At 42.9% G+C, this 13,194-nt stretch overlaps 1 protein-coding gene across 2 annotated transcripts in view; it reads left to right on the top strand.

Moving 5' to 3' along the window:
* kcnn2 (potassium calcium-activated channel subfamily N member 2) overlaps positions 1-13,194 on the top strand; it is a 43,321-nt gene that overhangs the window by 25,365 nt on the left and 4,762 nt on the right. Inside the window, exon 7 of one of the 2 annotated variants that reach the window (XM_056253283.1) lies at positions 3,673-3,681. The exons of the other annotated variant lie outside the window; for it this stretch is intronic. Coding sequence (XP_056109258.1) covers positions 3,673-3,681 — 9 coding nt within the window. The remainder of the gene's footprint in view (positions 1-3,672; positions 3,682-13,194) is intronic. 2 annotated transcript variants of the gene reach the window in all.

The following is a 13,194-nucleotide window of genomic DNA, read 5'->3' as shown; positions in this document are numbered from 1 at the left end:
TGTATTACTTAGTGTGGTTTGTTTGTCTGTCTATCTGTTTGTTTGTTTGTCTGTCTGTCTGGGTCTGTTTATTTGTCTGTCTATCAATTTTTTGTTTTTGTCTGTCCATCTGTCTGTCTGTCTGGGTCTGTTTGTTTGTCTGTCTATCTATTTGTCTGTCTGTCTATCTGTCTTTTTAATTGTCTGTCTGTCTATCAATCTATCAATCTATCTATCTATCTAGTGTATTACTTAGTGTGGTTTGCGTGATACATCACAACTAATAACGCTGAGGGTAACGTCACACAATCTTCTGGCTCTTTTTATAGGTGCATGCATAGCTGAAAGAAAACAGGCTGAGATTGCTTGGAGCAAAGATGTTGGGAATACAGGCGAGCGGGCTAATGTTCAGCCAGCGCACATAAACCACAGGCTACTGCTCACACATGACACCACAGATTAATGGTCAATTCGCTCCCGGCTCTGTGCAAAACCATTAGTGTGTGCTCCTGTGTTTTTATGGTTGTATATGACTTCACATGCCTTCATTTAGACTATATGTGAGCATCAATACGGCCGTTCAGGTGTGCGCACACTCATCTTAACAGACCTTTGTGGTTCTCTATCTTCTACTTTAATTCGCTTCCCTTTTTCTGTTCAGTGTCCTTTATATTTGAAGAGCACCTGGCCCCGTTCCAAACACATAAAGACAGGAAACTGCCATTGCAGGCCAAATCTAAAACTTCACAGTTGGCCCTGTCTGCACTAATGGCTCCGGCGTGTGTCCTTTAACACGGAAATCATGCCGTTTTGCATAATGAGTACGACTAGTATCGATTTCCACAGATCGAAGCCGTTCTTATCACGCATCAGTACATCTTCAGGCCATCTTCGTGTCCTACACATGCCAGGGCCACACAGGAAATAAGGAGCACATCTTGTTTTTGGAGGTCTGTTCGTCCTTTGCTGTGGAAACAGGTGCCGAGCTGCGATAAGCAAATGCACTGCTGATGGCACGTCACGATGAAGGTTGCGAGCGGTGGCTTTGGGGACGAGGAGAGAACGTCCACGTATGCGCATGCAGAGCGTGAGGAGAGGGGCAGGTGGTTGCGTGGGTGGTGCCAGCTGTAACATCCCATGCACCGCCTGCTGTGCCACCAACCCCCTGCTTTAATCAACAGTGGGGTCTGTAGGATCAGCACACTTGAGCCAGGGAGTCGCCATAGCTAAATGAGCGGCACAAGACTGGCACACACAGCACATCTGTTGCTTTGATGGAGGTCAGGCGCAATCTGACACGCTCTAGTAATAAGCGGCTGGTTTTTAAAGTGTTTTTTTTTTATAAAAGATGATATTCAAATATTTACTTTATGGTTTAAGATAAAGGTTGAGTGTCCAAAGAGTACAAATGTTATGGATTTGTGGTCCTTTCAAAACCTGTGTCATCGTCTATGTCAACCAATGCCGTGAGTTTGGGGCGGAAGGGGCCATTCACACAAAACATGCAGGGTAGTGAAATGAAGAAAAAAAAGTTGAACTTTGAACTTGTGCCTATTTACATAGAAAAACAATGGAAAAGTCATGCAGCGGAATCGCTGCTTTTAATTAGCTCCTAGCTAAAGTAATTTTCAAAATAGTTTTTCCAGTTACAAGATACTTTAACGGTGTAATGCTATGAATGCTATGCTTTTTTCGCGATGTCATTTTACGATGTCTTCCTTTTAATATCCAGTTAATTGCTGTTGTTTGTTACGAATCACTTAGGGTACGTCGTTTACACGACAACAATGTACTAAAAACTGAAAAGTTTTTCCTTTGTATTTTTCGCTTACAGACGACAACGTTGTCAAAATGATGGTTCACACAGATCTGTGTAAACGAGTAAACGCTGTATTATTCATGCCAGGCCAGTAGATGGCGATGTCATGTTGTAAAGAAACACTTCGTGCCTATAAGCTATGTTTCCATTAGTCTCAGCCTCAGACGTCACGCCCACGGAACGTTGGCTAAACGTCTGATGCATATGGTACACTTAACTGGAAACACTTCAGGAATGTCGAAGTCGTCATCTGATTGGTTGAATTTTATCGGATTTCCGGGGGGGCGCGAGTGTCGTGTTTGTTTTCGGTCCGCCGGGAAATAAAGCGCAGACATGTGATTGCGGAAGAAAAACTGTTGTGTTTAGATGAGTGACAATGAGCATTTATCAAGATCAGCTAAACGTAGGATTCTCAAAAGTATGCGAGGTTCACGGCATAGACTCTTGAAGTGTTCTTCTCCTTCTTTGATTTTCTATGCTGACTGACTTGTTGCACGCAGGTCTGTTGTTGTGGGGACATTTCCACGCCCCGAAACGTGACGCTGAACGAAACGATCTGTAATTGGTTGTTTTACATGTCGGTCAAACGGCCTTATGGGCGGGCCTTGGCCAAAGAAAGCTGCTATGAATTCCAGACCTTCAGCCGTCAGTCTGAAGGTCTGGCTACGCGAGACTATGTTTCCATCAACCTGTTTTTATGCTCATTTTAAAGTATCGCATCAGAAACGAGTGATGGAAATGCCAAATGTTGAAAAAAAAAACTCATAATTTGCTAAAAAAAAGGTTTTACGCTCGCTTGAGGTGGTTTTTGACTTGTGCGAAAAAGAGTTAATGGGAATAATAGGAGATGGAAACGCATTTGCCAGATAAATTCTGACGTAGCGAACATTAAACCCACGTGACTAATCGGCTGTGTCCGTTGATAGTGTTTTATTTACTGTTGGTTACTAGGTTACCAATACCACCGTCATCAAGGCGAACAACTTGATGGAAACGCACCTAATTCGCATTTGGGTTTTTTTGTGCATTTTGAAAAGATTCGCTTCATTTTTGGATGGAAACCTATAGACTGAACACGTAATACATGATGTCACCGTTTTCACAAATTCAAGTTTTTGTAGTTTACACGGAGACAATAACGGTATCGTTTTCAAAAACTTGCACTTTGAAACCTGTTTTCAAACGTTTGCGTTTTTAGGTCCCCAAAAGGTCCGCATAAAAAGTTTTCCGTTTTTAGTTGAAAACGGTGTCGTGTAAACGGCCCCTTATATAGATTCTGAGTTTGTTGTCGTATTTAGAATAAATTTGTTTAATGACATCTGAGTTTTTATAGAAATATGGATAAAAGATGGAAAATTGCTGCATGTGTGAATGTGAAATGTGGTACATTTACACACAAAAAAAAAGTTAATCTAGCAATTTTACTGCGATTTAATGAGGTTTCATGGTTGAAAGTAGCTATTGTAGTTGTCTTTTAATAATTTAGTAGCTAACTCCTTGTTAAATTTTTTATTATGAGTAGGTTGTAGTTTGGTAAGTTTGGCAATCGGGGGGGCGGATCAGAAGGGAATGTTTGTGGAATATTGTTCGGAAACGCTCTTATTTTCGCTAATCCAGTTTGGTGCCGCTAGTGCGGAAATGGTAATGCAGAAAAGGGCAAGTAGGATGGACGATTGTGGATTTTGTGCTGAAAGGACTTGTGCTGGGATTTTGGGGACGTCAATATAAAAGTGTATCACCTGATGACTGTGTGTTGATGGAGATTGCTGGCAGATCTGAACACAATAATCATGCCACATTTTTACTGTTGTGATAATTCATTTGTCTATTTTATGTTTCCTTTTTTTCCTGTTTGTGTCAACACAATGCAATAGAGCTCGAAAGTAAGTCTTCGCCTCACCTTTAGATACAGATCTGTTGTGTGCATGCAAATGAGAGCTTGTATTTCTATCTGATGAACTGAGAAGAAAACAAAATGTGCACGCCCTCATTTGATAAGTGAAATTCATTCTCTAAAAAAAAATGTGAAAGTGCATCAGGCATTATTAAATCTTTTACTTGCACATACTTTGAAAATAATTTGGATTCTTTTTTCAACAAGCAGAGTATTAGACACAGTTAAGGACAATAAATGTAACTTTTTGACCTTTTATTTAGGACAATTGCTAATTAGCAGAATCGTATTAAAACCTGTCAAGAACATGGCCAGGTTTTTTCTCTAAAATAATTTAAAAAAATGTATATATTTCTCACATTGCCTATTTTTAGGACCATTATTTGTTGTTGTTTTTACACTTAAGTATATTTTTAAGCAAAAAATTTAATTCTTATAAATATATATTAGTGAAATTATGTATATAATATAAATATGGTAGTATTTGTTGTACTAAAGTATATATATATATATATACATATATATATATAATAATATTGCCACAATGCAATATATCTCAATGGTCCTACAAAAACTAAATATATATATTTTTTAAATATATTTTATTTTTTATTTTGGGCTGAAATGTGACCTGAAAATTTTGTGCAATTAGCATTTTAGGCATTTCTCAGCTGGACTGTCCTAAAACCAGAGCTGACAAAACAAACTAAATTAATTTATTCAATGAATTCCAGTTATCAATGATAGAGGGTGTTTTCTTTCCATTCTTGCATGAATGTGATTATTTGGGACGTTTAATCAGACAGCCGCTGATTAAAACTAAAACTTGACTTTGCTTCCATGAGTCGAAGGATGACTGTTCCTGAAATGTTTCATTTGCATCCGGTTTCTCAAATCTGTTTTTACGGCTTTAAGCATCTTTGGCCTCATGGAATCCGAGTTGCTCCTGAAACATTTGTCTCCGCATATCCCACCCTCCTCCTCCTCCTCCTTCAAACTCCTTCATTTCCCAGTTGGATGACCGATAACTGTGCAGATGTTAGCGAGTCATAATGTGGATCGGCCGGCTGCTGAATTTTGCCAGTCCTAATTCAAACACTGAATTATTTCGTGAAGCCTATGCAGCGAGGCAAACGGGCATGAAGTTTGCTTCATCTGCACGACACTGCTATGCACGATTACATTCGTTCACTGCAGCCCAGAGCAGCATGTGGTGAATCAGACTGCAAGAAAACACACACACACACACACACAGGGAGAAAGACACAGAACCAGCTCAATGTCTCGGTGTGGGATTGTACGAGCGAACAAGAGCTCTCAGACGCGAAGGTCAGCGGGTGCCCGAGGGAGCCTCTGGATGACTTTTATCCCAAAATGCTCTGCTCCCTTTGCCCCAGCAGGAGCTAATGTTCAGCACGACCCGTCTCAGTGAACAGAAAGAGCCTCATGAATGAAACTGGGTTCAGGTACAGCACGCAGGCTACCGCTTTTCTCCAATGTACCCGTGATGTCAAAAGCGGATGCTTTAGCACAATAGATATAGAAGTGATACAAAGCCCTCCAAATAAATTAGATTTAGTTGTATTTGCTTTGAAAAGCTTTTCATGTCAAATGTAGTTCCTCTCTCTCTAAACGCTATCGGTCATCCAACTGTAAAATGAGCGTAATGGAGCCATTTTCTCGAGACATAGGCCTACTTACAATATTTCAACAATTGGAATTAAAAAGCAATTATGTTTGTGTACATGAAGTGCCTGGAATCCCCATTGCTGTGGGAATGTCCCAGTCATATTTCACCACAAAAAAAAATGTTTACTTAAAGAAAATTTGAATTATTTTAGGACCATTAATATTTTGACATTATTTTCATGACAGGCATTGCCGTTTAAAATGGTGGTATTTATTGACTTTACTTTATGCTGATTAATATAAAATAAAAATGTATATTATTTTTTTTTCACATAAAATATATTGTATATATTTTTTATTGTAAAGTAAATTAAACAAAAAAAAACGTCTTTATGCTGATTTAAACCGAAAATAATCATTGTATAACTAAATTTTGTTTTGTTTACATAAGCTGTTTTATATTATATATTTTTTTAATGTTTAAAGCAAATTAAACAAATTTTTTACTGTAAATTGATTGTTTACATCAGCTATTTTATATTTTAAAATATTCTAATATAATATAAATGAAATATTTATACATAAATACAAAAAAGTATTTATAGTTTTAATGGGAAATTTCCATACACACACGTACAGTTGTTCCCTTTCGAGGGAACTCTCGATGCGTCACTTGACGCTATGGGAACGCCCCCAGCGTGCATGCGTCTGAGAATCAATGTCAACTAGTCCAATGGAAAGAATGAGCGTCACGGGCGGGTGACGTCATGACCAGGAAGGGATAAAGGCTCACCCGGTGAAACGCGGCATTAGCTTCTGTGTCTCAGCAAGCGATCTGTGTCATTTTGTCTCTGTCTATTTACTGTTGTCTGTTGCGGAAAAGGATGGAAACTAAACAAGTGTACAAACAGTGTGCTTCTCCCTGCCCGCGTTATTTAACGGGTGGGGACACACACGAGCTTTGTGTCGTTTGTTTGGGAGTGGAGCATGCGGTCTCAGCCTTCGAGGGGGCTGAGTGCCAGCATTGTGAGATGTTACCGCTTCGCATGCTCTGCTCTCGCCTGTCACTCTTTGATAAAGAGAGTGGGCAGGCTCGCGATCCGCAGGGATCAGGACCCGCGTCTGCTGAGGCAGCGCGGAGATTGCATTCCTGGGGATCGCAAAAGGAACTTTCGGAGGGGTTGGAGACGGGTCCGAGGGCTCTTTCTCCTTCCTTACCCGAGAGATCCAGCGCTCTCCCCCCGGTGTCGGAAGCACGCTCTGCGGTTTCTTCCGCCCGGGGAGAGAGCCCTCCATTACTTCATTGCTCTTCCTCCGAGGAGGTTGATGCGATGAGTTTGGAGAGTGAAAGCACACACATGGGGGAAAGAGATTCACAATTTATTTCCCCAGCATATGATGAGCTGGTGGATGTTATGTCGCGGGCTGTAGAGAAATTAAATATTGAATGGCCATCTGAGAAGAAGGGCGCTCGTCCTAAAAGCAAATTAGATGAGCGCTTTTTATCTTCCACCACATTATCTCCACCACGAGGGCTTCCATTTTTTCCCGATTTGCACAATGAAATATCTAAATCGTGGAATAAACCTTACTCATCACGTCTTTTCAGCCCTCAAGTTAACACTTATTCGAGAATAAGAGGGCTGAAAGAGTATGGTTATGAGGCGATGCCCCAGGCGGAAGAGAATTTAGCCAGTTATCTTTCCCCTGGTCCCGCATCGTCTCTGAAAGCCTCGGCTTTGCCCACTAGACCGCTCAAAGCCACTTCGGTGTTAGTGGGCAAAGCTTATACGGCAGCAGGTCAAGCTGGAGCATGTCTGCATACTATGGCAGTGCTCCAGGCTTATCAAGCTGACCTGCTGGGGGATCTGGATAGTAGTGAGGGAGTCAGTCATGACGATATTCGTGAACTTCGTCGGGCTACCGATCTTTCTCTCAGGGCTACTAAGGAGACCGCCAGAGCAATTGGGCGGTCTATGGCAGCCTTGGTAGCTACTGAGAGACATTTATGGTTAAATCTGTCTGAAATTAAAGAAAAAGATCGAGCTTTTTTATTAGATGCTCCGCTTGAACCTTCTGGTCTCTTCGGCGACGCAGTCCACGCGGTCGTCGAGAGATTTCAGGAGTCAAAGAAACAAGCTGACGTTTTTAAAAAGTTTATCCCTCGCCGGGTCCAGCCCCCTGGTGTTGCGTCTCGTGCACCTCCACGTAGAGACTGGAGACGGACGCAACCCTCTCAACCGAAGTCTTCTAAGTCGAAGCCGGATCTGAGGACCGTTCTTCAGGCGAAGAAGGCTTCGGTTCAAAAAAAAAAAAAGGTCCTGATGTTCATGCATCAGGCCTGTGAGGACAGCCCCGACCGAAGTGGAGCGGTGTACACCTCATTATACGGTGCCCGTTCCATTTCGGGGTCCTCACGAGACCGTTCTGCCAACCCTGCCACCCTCGGTGCTTCAGGGCGCAGCGGTCTCCAGCGAGTCGCTGATGCTATGCTGCGGCACAGCATCGGTTTCGCGCCCTCTGAGGGGGGCCTTAGAGCGGCCAGTTCAGGTAGTTCCTGCCATTATGTTTCAGGCTCCGGAATTAGCCGTCTCGATAACACCAGAGACCAGCCTCGAGAGGCTGGTTCCCTTAGTAAATTTTCTGGCAGCGTGGAAGCTTCTGCCGAATATTTCTCGTTGGGTCCTGCAGATTGTAGAGAAAGGATACAGAATCCAGTTTGGTTCTCGTCCTCCTCGTTACAACGGGGTGCTGCCCACAGTGGTGCATCCCGAGCAGGCTCTGGTAATGGAGCAAGAGGTAAAGGCCCTGTTAGCAAAGGAAGCTATAGAACAGGTGTACTCACCCGACAGAGAGTCGGGTTTTTACAGCCGTTATTTCATTGTTCCAAAAAAGGATGGAGGGTTGCGTCCCATTTTAGATCTTCGTCTGTTAAATCGTTCAGTACAGAAACTCAAGTTCAAGATGCTGACACTCAAGCAGATCGTGACTCAAATCAGATCCGAGGACTGGTTTGTCACGATAGATCTGAAGGACGCTTACTTCCATGTCTCCATCCTCCCTCAGCACAGGAAGTTCCTAAGGTTTTCTTTCGGGGGCAAAGAATACCAATATCGGGTTCTTCCTTTCGGTCTAGCTTTATCACCCCGCACGTTCACGAAATGCATGGATGCAGCTCTAGCCCCTCTCAGGCTTCAGGGCATACGTATTCTGAACTACATCGACGACTGGCTGATTCTAGCGGAATCAGAGCAGTTGGCGGTTCGGCACCGAGGTGTCGTTCTCGCTCATATGCAGATGTTGGGGTTGAGGCTCAATGCCAAGAAAAGTGTGCTTTCTCCAGTACAGAGAACCACTTTCCTTGGTGTGGTATGGGATTCAGTGACGATGCGGGCCACTCTATCGCCCGTTCGTGTAGCTGCTATCCTGACAGCCACCAAAGAGCTAAAGCTAGGCCAGTCACGCACTGTAAAACAGTTCGAGAGACTGTTGGGTGTTTTGGCGGCAGCGTCCAACGTGATTCCTTTTGGCCTGCTGTACATGAGGCCTTTGCAGTGGTGGCTCAGGACCAGAGGGTTCTCCCCGAGGGGAAACCCACTTCGTATGATCAAGATCACGCGGCGAGGCCGCTTTGCAAGCTGGCGCACCAGATCCTCCTGTGGTCTCTGGGGAAGGTACTCTCCCTGAGGGCAGTGTATATTCCTGGGGACCAGAATATTGGGGCAGACATCCTGTCGAGGCAGGAGCTGAGGCCAGGGGACTGGAGACTCCACCCCGAGGCGGTGGAGAAAATTTGGGAGTTTTACGGCCAAGCAGAGGTGGATCTGTTTGCGTCTCAGCATACGACGCACTGTCCACTTTGGTTCTCCCTTACTCACCCAGCCCCCCTGGGGCTGGATGCTATGGTGCAGACGTGGCCGAGGCTACGTCTGTACGCATTTCCCCCTGTTGCTCTGCTCCCAGGAGTTCTGGAATGAGTCCGCCAGTACGGAATAAGCCTACTGCTAGTAGCACCACGCTGGCCGAGTCGGATCTGGTTTGCGGACCCGATCCATCTCTTAGACGGTCCTCCCTTGGAGATCCCGATCAGGAGAGACCTTCTGTCTCAGGCCGGGGGCACAATATTTCACCCTCGACCAGAAATTTGGAACCTGTGGGTTTGGCCTCTGAGGGGGCCCAACTCATAGAGAGTGGTCTCTCAGCTGAGGCTGCTGAGACCATTCTAAGCTCCAGAGCTCCAGAAACTATATGCGCTTAAATGGAGAGTTTTTTCTGTATGGTGTCACCGACATCAGTGGGATCCAGTTAACTGTTCTGTGAACACAGTACTCGAGTTCCTGCAGGAACGCTTTACGTCAGGTCTATGTCCTTCCACTCTCAAGGTCTACGTGGCGGCCATTGCGGCTTACCACGCCCTGGTGGGGGGTACATCGTTGGGTCGAGACCCCCTGATTACACGTTTCCTTCGTGGCACTTTGAGGCTAAGGCCTGCAACTCGCACTAGGGTGCCAGCTTGGGATCTTGCTTTAGTACTAGAAGGCCTGTCTAGGGCTCCATTCGAGCCCTTAGATTCGGTTTCAGAGAAGTTTCTTACCTTTAAGACTATCTTTCTGCTAGCTATTTCGTCCCTTAAGAGAGTTGGAGACCTTCAGGCCCTTTCGGTTTCCCCCACGGGGATGGTCAAGGCATTCTTATATCCAAAACAGGGATACGTCCCTAAGGTGCCGACCTTGACTCCGAGGCCTATTGTGCTGCAGGCTTTCTGTCCTCCTCCTTTTACATCTGCGGACCAGGAAAGGCTGAACCTCTTGTGTCCAGTGCGAGCACTGGATACTTATGTTCATCGGACATCGTCAATGAGGAAGTCCGACCAGTTATTTATTTGCTTTGGATCACCTAAGAAGGGTCTTCCTGCTTCTAAACAGACGGTTAGTAAGTGGATAGTTGAGGCTATTTCACTTGCATACGAGTACTCTGACCTGCCGTGTCCTTTGGCGGTCAGAGCTCATTCTACGAGGGGTATGGCGGCCTCTAAAGCCTTACTATTTGGAGTTTCTCTTCAAGACGTTTGTGATGCGGCAGGCTGGTCCTCACCGCTCACATTCGTTAGGTTTTACAGCTTAGACCTGGATGCTGCCCCAGGTTCTCAGGTGCTTAGTGCTTAGTTTTAACAGACTGACACTCAGGTACTTGGAATTCTGGCGTTTTGGGTATTCTCGTTCCCAAAGCGTCAAGTGACGCATCGAGAGTTCCCTCGAAAGGGAACGTCTCAGGTTACGACTGTAACCGTAGTTCCCTGAGAAAGGGAACGAGACGATGCGTCACCCTGCCATACTTCCTGCTTCCCTGTGATCGGCTTGCTTCGACTTTTTGAAGCTAATGCCGCGTTTCACCGGGTGAGCCTTTATCCCTTCCTGGTCATGACGTCACCCGCCCGTGACGCTCATTCTTTCCATTGGACTAGTTGACATTGATGCTCAGACGCATGCACGCTGGGGGCGTTCCCAAAGCGTCAAGTGACGCATCGTCTCGTTCCCTTTCTCAGGGAACTACGGTTACAGTCGTAACCTGAGACGTTTTCTTTTTCACACATATTGTTTTATATTATAAAACATTTGAATTCCACACAAATTAAAATACAAAATATAGGCTATTATTGCCTTTATTACTGTAACTTTTATTTCGTTTACATGAATTACTTTTATTATAACATTCTAATTAGTATAAATGTTTGCAAATTATTCATATATTTTATATAAATAAAAGTTTTATTTATATAACACTTGTGTTTTTCCCATTATTCTCATATATATATATATATATATGTATAGTTGTGAATAATGGGGAAAAACACAAAAGTACATTTAAGTAGAAGTATTACAATAAAGTGTAAAAAGTGATGAAAATGTCAATCCAATCAATGTTAATGGTCCTAAAAACAGGGATAATTTTTCTGTATACAAAATATAATTCCTTGTTTATTCTTTTGACTAAGTGGTCAAATCTGATCTGGCCTTGTTCTTGTGTGATTCATTCAGTAATCTTCGGCCAGACTCTGGACATGTGTTTCTGTTGTCCTGCTGTGTGATGTTTGATTTGCGCCCTCCAGTGGCTGGCAGCAGAACTGCAGCCTTTGTGTCAGCACACACTACCCTCTTAATGCTGCTCTCCTGGGCGGAAAGTGCTACATCTGGGCCAAACACCTTCCAGTCCCTGGAGGCCGCCCTTATTCTCTCCTCTCTGATCTGATCACAGTTTAATTAGAGAGTTTAACCCAGAGCTCAATGCGCCAGCCTCCACAATGAATTGCGAAATTGTTGCTCTTTTCTCAGCAATGATTACAAATATCTCCAGCAGTGATTCAATCCCTTTCCCCCAGAACGGAGTACAGCTTGCTTGTGTTTCTCCCTTGTGATTGCGGAAACACACCGCAAACCGCAGTTTATGTGTGTTACGTGCCCTTGAGAACGAGAGAAGAAAGCACTTAATGTATAGTGAAGATAAGTTGCTCCTATGAAACCTAATTAAATGGAGCGGATGAATAATTAATGCTAGTGGTATGGATTTGAGTGAGAGGGTTGGTTTACAAAGCTGTGTGATGTAGTGTTCAGTTCTTAGAGGCTATTTATCTCCGCTTCCTTACAGTTCACAGTGATCAGTTTATATTAATATAGCCAAACCAATATTCAACAGTATTCATAGTCGTTAGTTTAAAGCCATGTTCCTGGTTCAAAACCAATTACACTCTATGGACAAGGACATGCTGTCGAGTATCACAACAACAAAAAAAGACTATTCTTCAGTTTGTAAAAAAATTACTGCATTTACAGCAATGCACTTACAATGGAAGTCTATGGGGCAAAGCATTCACAAGGGTTTAAAAGCAGAGTGCGAAGCTCATATTTTTGTTAAAGCACTCGTATTAAAGAATTAGTTTCAAATTAATCCCATGATTTACTCGCCCTCAAGCCAGCCTGGGTGTATATGACTTTCTCCTTTCAGCCAAACGTCGGGTCAGAGGTCACTCTTCCGCCGTAACCGACTCGCGCACAGCCATTACTGGAAGCCAGTTATTTATAAAGTTATCGTTTATAGATATTTTTCTTACAAAAACGCATAACTTTGCTTCAGAAGGCCTTTATTTACCCCCTGAAGTCGTATTACTTTTATGATGTTCAAATCTTCAAATCTTATAAAGCTTGGAAGAGCCAGGATATTTTTAGATATAAATATGGCTGGAGGAAATTATGGGATAATTCGAATTTTTGTTAATTTTCTAACCCTTTAATTGTTCTATAAAAAAATTTTTTATTTGAACTACAAAGTTTATAAATCATCCTTTTAGTGAACTCCTAGCTTATTTCGCGCACAAGCAATTTAACATAAGACGATGTTCTCTGTTTGTAAGCATGCCTGTAACATAACATAACTTCATCATGACATGAGAAATCAAATTTGCCTTGTCCTTTTAACATATACGCAATGAGTTAACCAATCATAGCAGTGGCCGTTTACTACCAAGCCTTAAAGAAGCCTCCCCTTGAAAACAGATCATTTCAGACAGAAGGGCAGTATGAAAGTTGCAAATCATAGGTTTTTTCAATTTTTAAAAATTATTTAGTTAAAAAAAACAGTTATTAGCGTTATCAGGGAACCTTCAAAGAACATATTAAAATAATTTAACAAATCCATGTCATGACCCCTTTGATAAATGTAAATGTTTGAATGTTGTGTTTCATACCCTTACACATTTAATTTGAATGTTAGCGGGTTCACTGGTTGTACGTAGTCATGAAATAATGAATATAACTGTGTAATATAACACATTACAGTTGTTTTAACTTGTTTAAAGTTTAATACACTATATATTTGA

Source organism: Rhinichthys klamathensis, unplaced genomic scaffold (genome assembly GCF_029890125.1).
Source record: "Rhinichthys klamathensis goyatoka isolate OS25496 unplaced genomic scaffold, OSU_Roscu_1.1 h1tg000104l_1, whole genome shotgun sequence".
Lineage (NCBI taxonomy): Eukaryota > Metazoa > Chordata > Actinopteri > Cypriniformes > Leuciscidae > Rhinichthys > Rhinichthys klamathensis.
This window is presented reverse-complemented; position numbering and strand designations above follow the sequence as displayed.